The sequence below is a fragment of the Scyliorhinus torazame genome, chromosome 13 (genome assembly GCF_047496885.1).
Source record: "Scyliorhinus torazame isolate Kashiwa2021f chromosome 13, sScyTor2.1, whole genome shotgun sequence".
Taxonomy (NCBI): domain Eukaryota; kingdom Metazoa; phylum Chordata; class Chondrichthyes; order Carcharhiniformes; family Scyliorhinidae; genus Scyliorhinus; species Scyliorhinus torazame.
This window is the reverse complement of record NC_092719.1, coordinates 108,828,741-108,848,037: the sequence shown is the minus strand read 5'-3', so window position 1 is coordinate 108,848,037 and position 19,297 is coordinate 108,828,741. Positions and strand designations below refer to the sequence as shown.

General features: G+C 52.6%; 1 protein-coding gene across 1 annotated transcript in view; it reads right to left on the bottom strand.

Annotated features, from left to right (window-relative positions):
- grm2a (glutamate receptor, metabotropic 2a) overlaps positions 1–19,297 on the bottom strand; it is a 528,341-nt gene that overhangs the window by 15,816 nt on the left and 493,228 nt on the right. Inside the window, exon 3 of the mRNA XM_072472038.1 lies at positions 552–1,386. Coding sequence (XP_072328139.1) covers positions 552–1,386 — 835 coding nt within the window. The remainder of the gene's footprint in view (positions 1–551; positions 1,387–19,297) is intronic.

The window sequence follows — 19,297 nt, the reverse complement described above, 5'->3', positions numbered from 1 at the left end:
GAACCAGGGCTAACCCACAGCCAGATAAATCCAGCCTCGTATTTAACATTCGTCCTGTGGTCTGAGAGTGCTAACAGGAAAAGGAAGAAAACCAGTAAATATGACATGAGCAAAATACATCCAGTGGAAACAGTAACAGCACTCTGGTGCTGATGTACTGTTGGACGTGTCGAAGGTTATCGGGGTGGGGGGGTAGGGGGGTAGATGTAATATGGGGCAATCAGATCAGCCAATGATCTTATTGAATGGTGGAGCAGACTCGAGGTTGCCAATGGCCTACACCTGCTCCTAATTCGGATGTTTGTATGCAATATTCATCCTGCAAACCTCACTGTAAAGACAATCGAATCATTTATCACTTGCTGTTCATGGGGCTTGCCACGTGCAAATTGGCTGTGGTATTTCCAATATTATAACAGTGACTACACTTCAACCGTCTGTAATCGGGGGTAAAATGCTTTGAGATGTCCTGAGCTCATGAAAGGCACTCCAGAAATGCAAGTCTTTCTTTTTATTTGCTGAAGTACAGCAACGAGGAAGAATTAATTTACCATCGAAGTGAACTTTGATGATGTAATCCTTGTAAAACTTCTTCCCATTCATGGGTCTCATGTTATGGCAGAGCCTGGTGCTGTTGGGACAGAGGGCCTGTTGCATGTTGTGGAGGGCGTGGGCCATGGCGTACACCGCATTCAACACAAACATGATCTTTGTCTCCTGCTCAAACTTCACTTTGAGAGAGTTCCTCCCACAGTCAGGTGTCCTTAAGCTGCAATGGAACTTCTGTTCCCAGAACTCCCTAAACCAGGAATTCCTGATGTTGTTGTGAGGATTGAGGTTGACGAAATAGGCCGTAAACTCCTCAATGTCGTGGGATGCCAGCTCGATAGTTATGGCCCCATCGGCTGCCTGCTCGTTGCCTTTGACCACGTTCTCCAGCGCACCCCAGCCATCACTGGCCACCCACATGAAGGACACATTGAGCCTGCGTGCAGCAGCCAGCAGCTCCCGGGCATCCTCGCTCTTTGTGAACAGGACCACCACTTTGGCGTTGGGCTTCTGCATCAGAGCTTTGATCACCCCGTCGTATGTCTTCTGGTTCATGGAGCGGCCCACCTTCTCCGAGGTGGCGATGCAGATGTTCCTGGAGCGAGCCTCCTGCTCAAAAGCCTCGATACCTGTCTCGCCGTAGTCACCCTCAGACGCCACGGTGGAGACGTACGTCCAATTGAAGAAACGCAGGATGTCAGACATGGCTTTCGCTTGGTAGAAATCTGGAGGTACAGTTCGCGCAAAGTAATCGTAGCGCGATTTATCACTTAGCTTGGCACTGGTTGAGGCATAGCTGATCTGCGGGATCTGGAACAAACGCAGCAAGTTGGCCACCTAGGAACAATCAAAAGAAGAGTGTTAGTACACCCTCCTGTTGGAAAAAGCCCTGCACTAGGGGTGCACTCTGCCTGATTGCTTGGTTCCCCAATATGTTACGCAGAAATCCTTAAAATTTAAATGAGGCTCTGAAAGCCTGTTTCTAACAGAAAACAAAGAACAAAGAACAATACAGCACAGGAACAGGCCCTTCGGCCCTCCAAGCCTGTACTGGTCATGATACCAACCTTTGCCAAAACCCTCAGCACTTCCTTGTACCGTGTCCCTCGATACCCATCCTACCCATGTGTTTGTCAAGATGCCTTTTGAACGCCGTTAATGTATCTGTTTCCCCAACCTCCCCTGGCAACATGTTCCAGGCACTCACCACCCTCTGCATAAAAAACCTGCCTCGCACATCTCTAAACTTTGCCCCACGGACCTTAAACCCTATGTCCCCTGGTGACTGACCCCTCCACCTTGGGAAAGAATGCCTGCGCATCTACTCTATCCATGCCCCTCATAATCTTGTAGACCTCTATCAGGTCACCCCTCAACCTCCGTCTTGCGAATGAAAACAGCCCCAATCTATTCAGCCTCTCCGCATAGCTGACACCCTCCAGGCCAGGCAACATCCTGGTAAACCTCCTCTGCACCTCTCTAAAGCCTCCACATCCTTCTGGTAATGTGGCAAGCAGAATTGTGCGCAATATTCCAAGTGCGGCCTTACCAAGGTTCTATACAACTGTAGCATGACTTGCCAGTTTTGTAACTCGATGCCCAGTCCAATGAAGGCAAGCATTCAGGGCAGCATGCTGGCGTAGTGGTTAGCACAGCTGCCTCATGCCGCCGAGGTCCCAGGTTCGATCCCGGCTCTGGGTCACTGTCTGTGTGGAATTTGCACATTCTCCCCGTGTTTGCATGGGTTTCGCCCCCACAACACAAAGATGTGCAGGGTAGGTGGATAGGCCATTCTAAATTGCCCTTTAATTGGAAAAAATGAATTGGGTACTCTAAATTTATAAAATAAATGAAGGCAAGCATTCCGTATGCTTTCTTGACTACCTTGTCCACTTGCATTGCCGCCTTCAAAAATCTGTGGACCTTCACGCCCAGATCTCTCTGACTTTCTATATTCCTAAGAGTTTTGCCATTTCCGGTATGTTTCCCATCTATGTTAGACCTACCAAAATGCATTACATCACATTTGTCCGGATTAAACTCCATTTGCTATTTCTCTGCCCAAGACTCCAACCTATCTATGTCCCGCTGTATCCTCTGACAATCCTCAACACGATCTGCCACTCTACCAGCCTTGGGGTCATCCGCAAACTTACTAATCAGGCCGGCTACATTTTCCTCCAAATTGTTTATGTATACTACAAACAACAGAGGCCCCAGCACAGATCCTTGTGGAACACCACTAGTCACAACCTTCCATTCAGAAAAACACCCTTCTACTGCTACCCTTTTCCTTCTGTGACCGAGCCAGTTCTTGCCACCTCACCTCTGATCCCATGTAACTTCACCTTTTGTACCATGAGGCACCTTGTCAAATTCTACACCTTCCAATTTCTCCTGTTATGGAGGATAGGTGGATAAGTTCCCAGTGAATTCTGCCCATTACAACCCAACTCCTGACTGCTGTTCTACCTCAGCTCTAATCCTGACTTGGACTTGGCAATCCCAGTTCGAGACCTCACATCTGACAGTAGGAACTGCTGCCAATCCAATCGTTACCATTACAAGCAAATCAGAGCGAGTTGCCGCCAGTTAGAGTTGCCGGCACTAAGTGTCGGGGTGTATTCTGCTAACACAGATACACAGTGTGGGCTATCACACCACTGCCTTTAGATATACATTAATACCCGATCCTCACCCCACCCTACAAACAAGGAACAAGAGAATGCCATTCAGCTCCAAGTTTGGCTGCAATATTCAATTGGACCATGACATGACATGGCCCTCAGCCCCATTTTCCCACTGTTACTGCAGGGTTCCTGGTAGCCTTCCCCAACAAACATCTATCAGTCTCAAGCTCCAATTGTTTTTTTTTAATAATCTTTATTGTCACAAGTAGGCTTACTGTGAAAAATCCCCGAGTCGCCACATTCCAGCGCCTGTTCGGGTACACGGAAGGAGAATTTTGAATGTCCAAATTACCAAACAGCACGTCTTTCAGGACTTGTGGGAGGAAACCGGAGCACCCGGAGAAAACCCTGCAAACACGGGGAGAACGTGCAGACTCCGCACAGACAGTGACCCAAGCGGGAATCGAACCTGGGACCCTGGTGTTGTGAAGCAACAGTGCCATCCACAAGGACAAGGTTCCTCATCCTGCTTGTAATGGTAACGATTGGATTCGATGAGCCCAGGGCTACAGTTGAGTCTTTCTGGCTCTATCAGAACTGCTAAGTTAGTGAAGACTGTCTCTTCTTTTACCCATGTTGGCTGGTCTTATCTCTTGGCTGTGTTACTCTGCCCTTTTGGGACATACATCATGTGAATAAGCTGGTAAATCTGATTAGTTATGTACCATCCTTCGAAACTCATCCCTTCAGTGCCTTAGTGATCCATCAGATCCATCTATCATGTTTCAAAGATCTCTAGTCATTCTGCCTAGTGAATTATTCTAAACATTTAGCAAAGTTCTGCAAGAAATATAGAAAAATTGAAAATGCTAGAATTACGCAGCAGGCCTGGCAGCACCTGTGAAGAAAGAAGCAGAGTTAATGTTTCAGGTCAAGGACCTTTCATCTCGAGGAGGGAGAAATACCAACAGCAGAATCATTCGCCTCGAGTCCCCACCAACAAAATGAACAGCAGTTATTATCTGAAATTGTTGAAGATTGAGTCCTGAAGGTTGTAAAGTTCTTCCTAACATTTATTTTAAATTCACTTTTAACTCCTTTAAATTTAAATAAAATGCACAGCCTCAAAGGTAATTGTCACAATATGTGGATATTGTAGAGTACATAAAGGGTTAATGTAATGTTACTACTCTAGTCACTAGATGGTGCTACAGAGCAACCATATAAATATCACAGGCTGGATTCTCTGCATCCCGACGGCAAAATCATGTTTGGCGACAGGGCGGAGAATCCGTTTTTCCGCACAAAATCGGGACCGGCGCCAGTTCCGCTATTCACCGATCCCCAAAAAGTGCCGTACTCGGGGAGTACTCCGCGCCGAGTATCCACCGCCTCAGGCCATGGTTTGAGGCCTTCCCCGCTATTCTCCGGCCCTGACCAGCCGAATTCCCGACGGCGTGTTTCTAATATGGTCCTGCCGTTCGGGAACCTTGGGCAAAATTCTCCGGTATCGGCGCGATGTCCGCCGACCGGCGCCAAAAACAGCGCAAATCAGTCGGGCATCGGGCCGCCCCAAAGGTGCGGAATCCTCCGCATCTTGGGGGCCGAGCCCCAACCTTGAGGGGCTAGGCCCGCACCGGACCAATTTCCGCCCCGCCAGCTGGCGCGGAAATGACATTGCCGGGCGGTGCATGCGCGGGAGCGTTAGCGGCCGCTCACGGCATCCCCGCACATGCGCCGTGGAGGGAGTCTCTTCCGCCTCCGCCATGGTGGAGACCGTGGCAAAGGCGGAAGGAAAAGAGTGCCCCACGGCACAGGCCCACCCGCAGATCGGTGGGCACCGATCGCGGGCCATGCCACCGTGGGGGCACCCCCCGGGGCCAAATCGCCCCCCCCCAGGACCCCGGAGCCCACCCGCGCCGCCTTGTCCCGCCGGTAAGGTAGGTGGTTTAATCCACGCCGGCGGGACAGGCATTCTAGCAGCGGGACTTCGGCGCGTCCGGCCGGAGAATCGCGAGGGTTGGGGCCGCCAACCGGCGCGGCGCGATTCCCACCCCCGCCGAATCTCCGGTGCCGGAGAATTCGGCAACCGGCAGGATTCACGCCAGCCCCCGGCGATTCTCCGACCCGGCGGGGGGTCGGAGAATCTCGCCCCTGGTGTGGCAGCTGCGGACTAAGTCCGGGGCCGCCACAGTCAGGAGGGGAGGACAGTGAGGGTTTAATTCGGGACTGGGGCTATGTGTGCCGGGTTGGGCGAGCGTGAGGACATAATCCCAAAAATGGAGAATACAGCCCTACATGACTCCTTGACTTCTGGGAGAGAGCAAGAGAAGTAGAGACAGAGTAGGTGTGAGATAGTTTAACTGATAGCATAGTTTAGTATTGTAGATGCGTAGCGTAATCTTTATTTAGTTACTTCCTTAGTAATATGTTCAAATCTAATTCAGTGTAGTGTAATAAATTAGCTTTGTTTGTTAAACACTGCTCTCTGTTCTTTGTTAACACTACAACCTTTACCATCCTGAGAGAACAAAAAGAAAGAACACAACAGTAATCATCTCTGAATTTCTACCTGAACCACAAGCAAACTGGCAGCGGATCGAGCAGTTTGAAGAGTTAAATGCACGGCTCAAAGAGTGGCATGGGGAAGAAAGGGTCACATGAGACACTAATGCTCAGGAAAGAGGGAGCTGCTGTGTTGGGATAGGTTTCACTGAACCTAGATTGCGACTAAAGTCGCAGTGAATTGTGCAACAAGGACTGTGGATGGGGCTTTAAACTAATGGGTGAGGGAGGTGGGGAAAGGAGGGTTTAGGTGAAGGGAGATTTCAAAATCCAAAGAGAGAAATTGAGACAGTAAAACAGGTTAGCTCAGCAGAATGGGACAGGAAGGGACAGAGAGTTTAACTCTGATAGCGCATCTGCGAAGAAAATTCATGCAAAGAAGAACAGTTAGAAAATAGTAAATAGCTCTTTACCTGAATGCACAGAGCATCCACAATAAGGTGAATGAACTAGCAGTACAAATACAGATAAAAGGTTCAGATCTAATCACCATTAGAGACACATGTGGCAGGCACCCAATCACCGAAAAGCTCTGTGTAATTGTGATGCACGATCAATTGCACAAAGACTAAAGTTGGGTACAACTGTGGCTTTATTACAGTCAGATGCGTGGCCTCCTGCTGCAGCTGGTGAAATGGCAGGTCACTGGAGGTCATGCATATTTATTCAGTTCTCCGTGGGTGGAGCCAGCCGGCAGGAGCTACCGGCGAACCTGTAGTGCAGGTCCTACCTTACATCTCCTATTACAGTGGTTCAGCACATTCACCCCCTGTTCAAAATGAGTCCGACGGGGTGACGTGAAAACTATATACAATTAGTGCAATTATATACAACGGTAGGGAAAGAAAAGTCCATGTTGACGATCCGGAGTCTGTCAAAGGTTCAGCCGGTCCGGTGCTTCGTTGAGAGTGGCGTAACGGTGGCGGCGAAGTCGGTGCTGGCGGTGGTGGAGGTGGCACCGATGGCGGTGGTGGCGGTGCTGATGCTGGCCAGTCATGGGGTACTCCGGGGGCGTGCCAAAGTCCTCTTTCTCCTCTTGTGCGGAAAAGGGGAGGGGGGGTGGTCTGGTGGGGTCAATATTGGCGGCGCGGAGCGAGGTGGAGGGGGGCGCATTGGTGGGGGGGGTGTGTTGGGGTGGAACCTGATGGTGCCAGGTCCCTGAGTGAGACAGTATTTGGCGGCCGTCGGGGAACTCCACGTAGGCATATTGAGGGTTGGCGTGGAGCAGGTGATCCCTGTCCACCTAGGGGTCCGCCGTCGTCGTCGTCGTTAACCGTCGTCGACGTGGTGGCCAGGTTGTGCGGGCGAGATTGGTCCAGCGTCATCAAGGCAAGTTGCGGGTAGCCATCGGATGCTTTGGGTGGCGAGCGTGTGCGGTTCCGATGTCGGGATGTCCAGAGACCCTGTGGGGGACAAGATGGCAGCGCCCATGGTGCGCACATTGTGGAGTCGGACGTGCCTACGGAGAAGGACCGGTCCTGGAGCAGCGAGCCAAGTCGGGAGCGACACCCCAGATGTGAACTTCCTGGGGAAGGTAAAAGCACGTTCATGGGGTGCGTTATTAGTGGCGGTGCACAATAGTGACCGGATAGAGTGCAGAGCGTCAGGGAGGACCTCCTGCCAGCGAGAGGCTGGGAGGTTCCTGGACCGTAGGGCCAGCTGGACGGCCCTCCAAACCGTCCCATTCTCCCGTTCTACTTGCCCGTTTCCCCAGGGGTTGTAGCTGGTTGTCCTGCTGGAGGCTATACCCCTGCTGAGCAGGAACTGACGCAGCTAATCGCTCATGAATGAGGATCCCCTGTCACTGTGGATGTAGGCGGGGAAACCGAACAGAGCGAAGATGGTGCTGAGGGCCTTGATGACGGTGGCAGACGTCATATCGGGGCATGGGATGGCGAAGGGGAATCTGGAGTACTCATCGACCACACTGAGAATGTACGTGTTACGGTCGGTGGAGGGGAGGGGCCCTTTGAAATCCACGCTGAGGCGTTCAAAGGGGAGGGAAGCCTTCACCAGGCGAGCACGGTCCGGCCGGTAGAAGTGCGGCTTGCACTCCGCACAGACCTGGCAGTCCCTCGACGGAGTAGGGCAGATTGCGAGCTTTGACCAGATGGTACAATCGAGTGACCCCTGGCTGACAAAGGCTGTCGTGTAGGGCCCGGAGTTGGTCCACTTGTGTGCTGGCACATGTACCTCGGGAGAGGGCGTCTGGGGGCTCGTTGAGTTTACCGGGGCGATACAAGATCTCGTAAATATAGGCGGAGAGCTCGATTCTCCACCGCAAGATTTTATCATTTCTGATCTTGCCCCGTTGTGTGTTTTTGAACATGAAGGCTACCGACCGTTGGTCCGTAAGGAGAGTGAATCTCTTACCGGCCAGGTAATGCCTCCAATGCCGCACAGCTTCAACGATAGCTTGGGCCTCCTTTTCGGCGTTGAATTTCAGAGGCATGAAGGGTGGGGGAAAAGAATGCCACGGGTCTGCCTGCCTGGTTTAGAGTGGCGGCAAGGGCGACATCTGAAGCGTCGCTTTCTACTTGGAAAGGCAGTGACTCGTCCGCTGCGTGCATCCCGGCCTTGGCGATGTCTGCTCTGATGCGGGCGAAAGCATGTTGTGCCTCAGCCGCAAGGGGGAATTGGGTGGACTGAATGAGTGGGTGGGCCTTGTCCCCATAGTTTGGGACCCACTGAGCGTAGTAGGAAAAGAACCCCAGGCAGCGTTTGAGGGCCTTGGGGCAGTGGGGGAGGGGAAGTTCCATGAGGGGGCATGCGGTCGGGGTCGGGCCTGAGAAGTCCGTTTTAGACTACATAGCCGAGAATGGCTAACCGGGTCGTGCTGAACACACACTTCTCTTTGTTCTAGGTCAGACTGAGAAGAGTAGCAGTGCGGAGGAATTTATCGAGGTTGGCATCGTGGTCCTGCTGGTCATGGCCGCAGATGGTGACATTATCTAAGTACGGAAAGGTGTCCCGCAAACCGTACTGGTCGACCATTCTGTCCATCTCTCTTTGGAAGACCGAGACCCCATTTGTGACAACGAAAGGGACCCTAAGGAAGTGGTAGAGGCGACCGTCCGCCTCGAAGGCAGTGTATGGACGGTCCGACTTCCGGATGGGGAGCTGGTGGTAGGCGGATTTCTGGTCAATTGTTGAGAAGACCCGGTACTGCGCAATCTGATTGACCATATCAGATATGCGTAGGAGGGGGTACGCGTTGAGCTGCGTGTACCGATTGATGGTCTGGCTGTAGTCCACGACCATCCTGTATTTCTCCCCAGTTTTAACCACTCCCACTTGGGCTCTCCAGGGGCTGTTGCTGGCCTCGATAATACCCTCCTTAAGCAGTCGCTGGACTTCGGACCTGATGTAGGTCTTGTCCTGGGTGCTGTACTGTCTGCTCCTAGTGGCAACAGGCTTGCAATCCGCAGTTAGACTGGCAAAAAGGGAGCGGGGATCGACCATGAGGGTCGCGAGGCCGCAAACGGTAAGGGGGGGTAAGGGCCCGCCGAATTTGAGGGTGACGCTCTGGAGATTGCACTGGGAGTCTAGGCCCAACAGGAGTGCAGCGCAGAGATTAGGAAGGATATAGAGGCGGAAGTTACTAAATTCTACGCCCTGGACCGCGAGGGTGACTGTACAAAAGCCTTGGATCGGGACGGAGTGGGATCCGGAGGCTAGGGAGATCCTTTGATTGGTAGGGTGGACCGCTAGGGAGCAGCGCCTTACCGTATCTGGGTGAACAAAGCTTTTGGTGCTCCCGGAGTCCAGCAGGCACGAGGTCGCGTGGCTGTTGATTTTAACCATCGTCGACGCGGTGGCCAGGTTGTGCTGGCGAGATTGGTCCAGCGTCATCGAGGCGAGCTGCGGGTAGCCATCGGATGCTTCGGGTGGCGAGCGTGTGCAGTTCCGATGTCGGGATGTCCGGAGACCCTGTGGGAGACCCTGTGGGTGTCGGGACAAGATGGCGGTGCCCATGGTGCGCACATTGCGGGGTCGGGCCAAGATGGCGGCGCCCATGGTGCGCACATTGCGGGGTTGGGACAAGATGGCGCCGCCCATTGGTCGCACATGTACCGGGGAGGAGAAGATAGCGGCTCCCATTGTGCGTCTGGCGTGGGGGAGGGGGCGATAGCGGGTGCGATCGCAGCGACTGCGCGGGCCTCGCACACAAAGTGGGCCTTTTTACTGCAGGGTTTACAAACGGCAGTGCGGGCCGGGCAGTGTTTGGCGGGGGTGCTTCTGCTGACCGCAGAAGTAGCAGCGGGGACCCCTGGGGTGCGCGGATCGACGTGCGGTGCAGGCATATTGCGAAGGCAGGGCCCTGGCTGAGGAGGTCGTCGGCGGGGCCCAGGAGGGGTAGGAAGGAGTAGAAGGGTGGGCAGCGCGGCGGGAGAGGTACGATTGTACGTTACGGGATGCGACCGTCATGGAGAGCGCCAAGGCTTTCGTCTCCGCCAGTTTGAGCGTGGCCCCTTCCAGCAATGGTTCTCGGATGCGGTCCGACGCAATCCCCGTCACGAAGGCATCGCGCATGAGGAGATTCGCGTGTTCGGCGGCCGTGACGGCCTGACAAGTCATAGTCCCGGACGAGTGGGATTAGGGACCGCCAGAAGTCTTCGATGGACTCACCAGGTAGTTGCGAGCGGGTGGCAAGTACATGCCTGGCGAAGAGCGTGTTCGCCTTCTGCGCGTGGTGTTCTTTGAGTTGTTCCATTGCTTTTGTGTAATTCGTGGCGTCTTCGATCAACGGGAACACGCTGGAGCTCAGTCTGGAGTACAGGACGTTGATCTTCTGAGCCTCCGTTGGCACAGGGTCCGCCGCGTTGATGTAGGCCTCAAAACATGCTAGCCAGTGAGCAAAGTCTTTCCTGGCATCTGGCGAGTGCGGATCCAGCTACAGGCGATCGGGCTTAATTCTGATATCCATTCTGTGGAAAATCTGACTGTAATAAATTGATGCACGATCAATTGCACAAAGACTAAAGTTGGGTACAACTGTGGCTTTATTACAGTCAGATGCGTGGCCTCCTGCTGCAGCTGGCGAAATGGCAGGGCACTGGAGGTCATGCATATTTATACAGTTCTCTGTGGGCGGAGCCAGCCGGCAGGAGCTATCGGCGAACCTGTAGTGCAGGTCCTACCTTACATCTCCTATTCCAGTGGTTCACCACAAATTGCAAACAATCAGAGGTGGGCTGGTTGGTGATGAGAAAGCCACCCGGGAATATTACAGGCCACTCTCCCCCACCTGTAAATCAATTGATGGGAAATTTATAATATTTTTCCCTTAGTTAAAAGGTGACCAAGGCTGGGAAATAAATATTCTAGGGTACACAACATATTTTAAGATGGACCGAATAGTAAGGGAGGAGTTGTATCCCTAACAGTAGATCGAAGAACAGTAGTGAGAAATGATCTTGGCTCAAAAGATCAAGAAGTAGAATCGGTCTGGGTGGAGAATAGGAATAGCAAGAGTCAGAAACTGCTGGGAGGAATATTTCATAGATTTGAACCTCGCCCGCACCCACAAATATTTTGTGTCTGTCTTCACAATAGAAGACACAAGTTACACACCAGAAATAAAGGGTAACCGAGGGACTAAAATGAATGAGGAAATTAAAGTAATCAATATCAGCGGAGGCAAAAGACTGGAAAAACATAAGGGATTAAAATCAAACAAATCTCCAAGACCTGTGGATATCAGTCACATAATTGCAGAATTATTGCAACACAGGAGGCCATTCGACCTTGCACTGGCTCTCTGAATGAGTAATACACCTAGTACCATTCCCCTGCCTTCTCACCGTGCCTTTTCACTCGCTGCGTGAAAAAGGTCCTCCTCATGTCGCCAGTGCTTCTTTTGCCAATTACTTTAAATCTTTGCCCTCTCATTCCTGATCCTTCCACCAATGGGAACAGGTTCCCCCTGCCTATTTTGTCCTAGCCACTCATGATTTTGAATAACTGTATCAAATCTCCTCTCAGTCTTTTCTTTTCCAAGGAAAACAATCCTAACTTTTCCAATCTGTTTACCTAACTGAAGTTCACCATCCCTTGAGCCATTCCCATTGATCCTTACTGCACTCTCTCTGATGCGTTCACATATTTCACACAATGTGGCACCCAGAACTGAACAAACTTATACAAAACATTGGAGTATTAAATTTAATATGATCTCCCTGTTCTTGAACTCTACCTGCCCTTAATAATGAAATTTTGTTTTTTAGACGTTGTGGACATCGTTGGCTAGGCCAGTATTTATTGCCCATCCCTAATTACCCTTGAGAAGGTGGTGGTGGGATGCCTTCTTGAACAGCTGCAGTCCATGTGTTGTAGGAATGCCCGCAGTGTTGTTAGAAAGGGAGTTCCAGGATTTTGACCCAGCGACAGTGACGGAATGGTGATATATTTCCAAGTCAGGATGTTGTGTGGCTTGGAGGGGAATTTGCAGGTGCTGGTGTTCCCAGGTATCTGCCGTTTTTGTCATTGAGTTGGTAGAGGTCATGCAAAAGCCATGACAATTCAACCTGGTAAATGACTGCCCCAACATTCTACTTTCGATCATCAGAAGGTCATGGAAGGGATCTTCAACAGCCCTTTCAAGAGACACTTACTCACTGACGGTCAGTTTGTGTTCCGCCAAGGCCACTCAGCTCCTGGCATCATCACAGCCTTGGTTCAAACATGGACAAAAGAGCTCAACTCCAGAGGTGAGGTGCGAGTTACCTCCCTTGACATCAAGGCAGCATTTGACCATGTAAGGCATCAAGGAGCCCTAACAAAACTGGAGTCAATGGGAATCAGGGTGAATACTCTGGTTAGAGTCATACAGAGCACAAAGGAAGATTTGTTGGAGATCAGGTACCTGAGCCCTGGGACATCACTCCAACAATGTGAATTTGCTGGTAAGAAAAAATGGTGTGTGTTCCTCTGCCTCTACAAGTAAACAATGCAAGCTGCAGTAATTAAAACCACAATCAGATAGAGGAATTTTAGGCACCAAGTCTTATTATCTTGCTGGATGCTATACTTCGACTAGGCAAAACTGACCAAAATAATTGTTACCTTTCCACGTTTTCCAAGAATAATTCAAAACAACATTTTGTAGAAATTAAATGGACACCTTCATTATAATGGGTGGTCCTTTCACCATACATAGGGAATCAAATGCCTTTCACATAACCATTAATTATGCAACCCAAATATTTACTATAAATACATGAACATATTTTGAATAGGTTTGATTCATTTTAGATTTGCTTCGAACCAACAAGTCTTATACACGCTCAGAGGTTAAGGTAACTTTAACGGGTGGCACAGTGGTTAGCGCTGTTGCTTCACAGCGCCAGGGTCCCAGGTTCGATTCCCGGCTTGGGTCACTGTCCGTGCAGAGTCTGCGCGTGCTCCCTGTGTCTGCGTGGGTTTCCTCCGGGTGCTCCGTTTCCTTACACAAGTCCTGAAAGACTGCTACTAGGTGAATTGGACATTCTGAATTCTTGCTCAGTGTACCCGAACAGGCGCCGAAATGTGGCAACTAGGGGCTTTTCACAGTAACTTTATTGCAGTGTTAATGTGAGCCTACAATATAGATTATTTTTATATTTGACAGATATCCTTTCCTTCTTTTGCAACAAATAAAGTTTAATTTTTGGTCTCTTTATTAGATATAAAAGCTGGAAATCTTTTCTCTTTCAGGATTTATCTAGTTTTGTGAATTCTTTTTATTTTAACAAACAATTTTATTGAGGTATTTTTTGGCATTGTAAACAGTTACAGGTAACAGAAATGTGCAAACATCAATATAAAACCAATACTTCAATCAAACCATACTGCACATGCCCGCTCCACTCCCCTAGACACTACCCGCCTATTTATCCCTCCTACTCTACTCTAATCTCCCCCCGCCCCCCCCCCCCCCCCCCGCTGACTCTCCCGTGAAGAAGTCGATGAATGGTTGCCACCTTCGGGCGAGCCCCAGTACAGATCCCCTCAAGGCGAACTTAATTCTTTCCATACCCAGAAAACTTGACATGTCCGAAAGCCATAGTTCGGTCTTCGGGGGTTTTGAGTCCCTCCATGCCAGCAGTATTCGCCGCCGGGCTATTAGGGAGGCAAAGGCCAGAACATCTGCCTCTTTCTCCCCCTGGACTCCCGGGTCTTCCGAAACCCCGAAAATTGCACCCCTGGACTCATCACCACCCATGTTTTCAGCACCCAGGACATAACCCCCGCAAATCCCTCCCAGTACCCCCTAAGCTTAGGACATGCCCAAAATACGTGAACATGGTTCGCTGGTCCTCCCGCGCATGTAGCGCACTAGTCCTCTACCCCAAAGAATTTGCTCATCCGAGCTACCGTCATGTGGGCCCGGTGAACGACCTTAAATTGAATCAGGCCGAGCCTGGCACATATTGCGGTTGAGTTTACCCTGCTCAGGGCTTCCGCCCACAGCCCGTCCTCCATCTCCCCGCCAAACTCCTCCTCCCATTTGAGTTTCAGTTCCTCCGTCTGGGACTCTTCCCCCTTCATGAGCACCTTGTAGATATCCGAGACTCTACCCTCTCTTCCTTCTCCTCTAGAGACTATTCTGTCCTGGATCCCTATTGGCGGGAGGCGTGGGAAGGATGGGACCTGTCTGCGTACAAAGTCCCGCATCTGTAAGTACCTAAAGTCATTTCCCCTTACCAGCCCAAATTTCTGCTCCAAGCCCCTCAAACTCTCAAAGCTCCCCTCCAGGAACATATCGCCCACCCTCCCCACCCCCACCCGTCGCCATGTTCGAAACCCTCCATCCATGTTCCCAGGGGCAAATCGATGGTTATCACATATTGGAGCCCAGACAGACGCCCCCCCCCCCACATGCCTCCTCCACTGGCCCCATATCCGCAGGGCCACCCCCCAACGGGCTGGTGGGGTACCTGGCTGGCAACAGCAGTAGGGGAGCCGTGGCCAGGGCTGCCAAACTGATGCCCCTGCACGAAGCCGCCTCCACTCGCTCCCAGATAGACCCCGTACCCACCATCCACTTCCTTATCATGGCTATGTTAGCCGCCCAGTAGTAGTTGATCAGGCTCGGCAATGCCAGTCCCCCCTCGCTGCGGCTCCTTTCAAACATCGCCTTCTTCACCCGCGGGGATTTTCTCGCCCAGACAAAGCTCATGATGATTTTGCCGGTCCTTTTGGAGAAGGACCGTGGGATAAAGATCGGGAGACACTGGAAGATGAACAGAAATCTAGGGAGGATTATCATCTTTACAGTCTGCACCCTCCACACCAGTGACAGCGGGAGTGCATCCCACCTCCGAAACTCCCTCTTCATTTGTTCCACAACCCGAGTCAAATTTAACTTATGCAACCTGCCCCAGCCTCGTGCCACCTGTATCCCCAAGTACTGGAAACTTTCCTCCACCAGTCTAAATGGCAGCTCCTTCAGTCTATTCTCCTGGCCCCTTGTCTGCACCACAAACATCTCACTCTTGGCCATATTTAATTTGTTCCCTGAAAACCGGCCGAACTTCCTCACTGTTTCCAGCATATTTTCCATCCCGGCCAGTGGGTCCGACACGTACAGGAGCAGGTCGTCCACATAGAGAGAGACCCTGGGCGAGATTCTCCACTCCCGCGCCGGTTGGGAGAATCGCCTGGGCCACCAAAATTTCCCGGGATGCCGGTCCAACGCCCTCCCAAGCTGCGGGGACGGCCCCGTCGAGTTCCGTGGGCCGCAGGCCGGAGAATCGCCGGAGACACCCAAAATGGCGATTCTCCGGCACCCCCGCTATTCTCAGGCCCGGATGGGCCGAGCGGCCAGGCCAAAACGGCGGGTTCCCCCCGGCGCCGTCCACACCTGGTCACTGCCTTTGGGAACAGCGTGGGAATGCTGGGGGGGTGGCCTGCAAGGGTGGGAGGGGGGATCCTGCACCGGGGGGTACCTCAAATGTGGCATGGCCCGCGATCGGTGCCCACCGATCGTCGGGCCGTCCTCTCTGAAGGAGGATCTCCTTCCTTCCGCGGCCCCGCAAGATCAGTCCGCCATCTTCTTGCGGGGCGGACTCAGAGAGGACGGCAACCACGCATGCGCGGGTGACGCCAGTTATGCGGCGCCGGCCGCGCCATCTATGTGGCGCCGCCTTTACGCGGCTATCAGGCCTGGCACGTGTAGATGACGCGGCCCCGATCCTAGCCCATTGTTGGGGCCTGAATCGGTCGGGATAGGGGCCGTTTCGCGCCGTCGTGAACCTCGACGGCGTTCACGACGGCGTGGGCACTTCGGCGTGGGAGTGGAGAATCCCGCCCTCTATGTTCCACCCCCCCCCTAGTCATTCCCTTCCACTCCTTCGCAGCTCTCAACGCCATCGCCAACGGCTCTATGGCCAGCGCGAACAGCAACGGGGAGAGTGGGCACTCCTGTCTGGTCCCGCAATGTAGTCTGAAATCATCTGACATTATCCTGTTCGTCCTAACGCTAGCTTTTGGGGCCTGGTACAATAGTCTGACCCAATTAACCAGTCCCTCCCTGAACCCAAAACGTCCAAGCACCTCCCACAAATAGCCCCACTCCACCCGGTCGAAAGCCTTCTCAGCGTCCATTGCCACCACTACCTCCAACTCCTTGCCCGTCGGGGGCATCATGATCACATTAAGCAATCTTCTCAAGTTAGCTGTCAGCTGCCTGTCTTTCACAAACCCTGTCTGATCGTCCCCAATCACCTCCGGTACGCAGTCCTCAATTCTAATCGCCAGGACCTTGGCCAGGAGCTTGGCATCCACATTGATCAGGGAGATTGGCCTGTCTGACCCGCAGGATTCCGGGTCCTTGTCCCGCTTCAGTATCAGCGAGATGGTGGCTTGCGACAACGTCGGTGGCAGGGTCCCTCTGTCCCTTGGCTCATTAAAAAACCCTTGTCAGGACCGGTCCCACTATCTCCGAGAACTTCTTGTAAAACTCTACTGGGTATCCATCCGGTCCCGGGGCTTTCCCCGACTAGGCCCCCCAATACCTCCTCCGCTCTAATCGGGGCCCCCAGCCCGTCCACTACTCCCCTGCCTACTTTTGGGAAGGTTAGTCCATCCAGGAACCTTTTCATCTCCTGTGGCTCTTCCAGGGGTTCTGAAGTGTACAGCTTACTATAGAAGTCCCAAAATACCTTATTCAGTCCTGCCGGGTCCTCCACTCAGCTCCCTCCCTATCAACCACTCTATTTATTTCCCTGGCAGCCTCCCTCTTCCTGAGTTGATGCGCTAGCAATCTACTCGCCTTCTCCCCATGCTCATACACCACTCCCCTCGCCTTCCTAAGATGTTCCACGGCCCTACTCGTGGATAGCACTCCCAGTTCCGCCTGCAATCTCCGTCTCTCCCTGAGTAGGTCCTCCCCCGGGGACCCCGCATGCTCCTCGTCTATCCGGTGAATTTCCCTAACCAATTTGTCCATTTCTGCTCCGTCCGCCCTGACCCTGTGAGCCCGAATTGAGATCAGCTCCCCCCTCACTACTGCCTTCAGCGCCTCCCACAAGGTCGCTGCTGAAACCTCCCCCGTATCGTTCACCTGCAAGTAATTTTGCATACACTTCCGAAGTCTCTCACATATCCCCTCCTCCGACAACAGTCCAAGGTCTAACCTCCATTGCGGGCGTTGGTAATTCCACCCCCCCCCCCCGACCTGCAGGTCCACCCAGTGCGGGGCGTGGTCCCAGATAGTGATTGCCGAGTATTGCGTATTCTTTACCTCCACAACACAGTCCCTGCTCACGATAAAAAAATCAATCCTAGAATATACTTTATGAACATGCAAATAAAACGAGTAGCCCCTTCCCGTCGGCCGTCGACATTCCCTTAAAAGCTCCACCGCTGGGGTCGCCGCATACCTCCTATCTATCTGTAGGATCTCCTCAACCAGTCGGTCCGTCTCTGCCCTCTCCGTCCTGTCCCTATGAGCCCAAATCAAAATCAGCTCCCCTCTCACCACTGCTTTCATAGATTATCATAGAATTTACAGTGCAGAAGGAGGCCATTCGGCCCATCGAGTCCGCACCGGCTCCTGGAAAGAGCACCCTACCCAAGGTCAACACCTCCACCCTATCCCCACAACCCAGCAACCCCACCCAACACTAAGGGCAATTTTGGACACTAAGGGCAATTTATCACGGCCAATCCACCTAACCTGCACATCTTTGGACTGTGGGAGGAAACCGGAGCACCCGGAGGAAACCCACGCACACACGGGGAGGACGTGCAGACTCCGCACAGACAGTGACTCAAGCCGGAATCGAACCTGCGACCCTGGAGCTGTGAAGCAATTGTGCTATCCACAATGCTACCGTGCTGCCCACAGACCCAGACTTTCAGCGCCTCCCAGACCACCGCTGCTGAGACTCCCCCCGTGTCGTTGACCTGCAGATAATTCTACATGCACTTCCTTACTCTCTCGCACACCGCCTCGTCCACCAACAAGCCCACGTCCAATCTCCATTGCGGGCGCTGGAAGCTCTCCTCACTAACCTGCAGTTCCACCCAATGTGGGGCATGATCCAAAATAGTGATGGCCGAGTACCCGTGTCCACCACCCCCGCCAGCAAATCCCTGCTCAGAATGAAAAAATCAATCCGGGAGTTAACCTTACATGTGAATAAAAAGCAAACTCCCTCACCGTCGGCTGCCTAAACCTCCATGGGTCGACACCCCCCATCTGCTCCATGAACCCTATCAGTTCCTTTTCCATCATTGGCTCCTTCCCCATTTTTGAACACGACCGATCCAGGTCGGGGTCGATAACCGTATTAAAATCCCGTCCCATCATCAACTTGTGCGAGTCCAGGTCAGGTATCTTCCCCAGTACCTTCTTTATGAATTTTACATCGTCCCAGTTTGGCACGTACACGTTAACCAAGACTACCTTCCTCCCCTCCAATTTACTGCTCACCATGACATAATGGCCCTCCCCGTCCGAGGCTATACTGCCCACCTGGAATTGCACCCGCTTATTGATCAAAATCGCCACCCCTCTAGTCTTGGTGTCCAGCCCCGAACGAAAGACCTGACTGACCCAACCCTTCCTAAACCTGACTTGATCCGCCACTTTCAGGTGTGTCTCCTGCAACATCACCACGTCCGCCTTCAGGGCCCTCAGATGCACGAACACACGTGCCCTCTTGTCCAGCCCATTCAGCCCTCTAACATTCCAGGTGTTCAGCCTGGCACTGCGCCCCCCCCAATCCGCCGATCAGCCATCCCCTTTCCTGGGCCCGCCCCCAGCCCATGCGCCGCGCCTCCATCAGCCCGCCTCTTGGTAGCCCCCACCCCCGACCTCCTCTCTGTCCCAAAACATAAGTCCCTCCTTCGTCAGCAGAGTAACTCCCCCCTCCCCCCGCTAGCAACACCACTTTGTAACCTAACCCCTGCCATATATTGAACATATATACCCCCCCCTCCCCCCCCCCCCCCCCCCACTGTGCTTCCGTAGACTATCTCATCCAGCTAGCCTGGTGACCCTCGCCTCCGGCACCAAGAAGTCTCCCACCTATTGTTCCCTACTCCCCTCACCCCCACCTATCGAA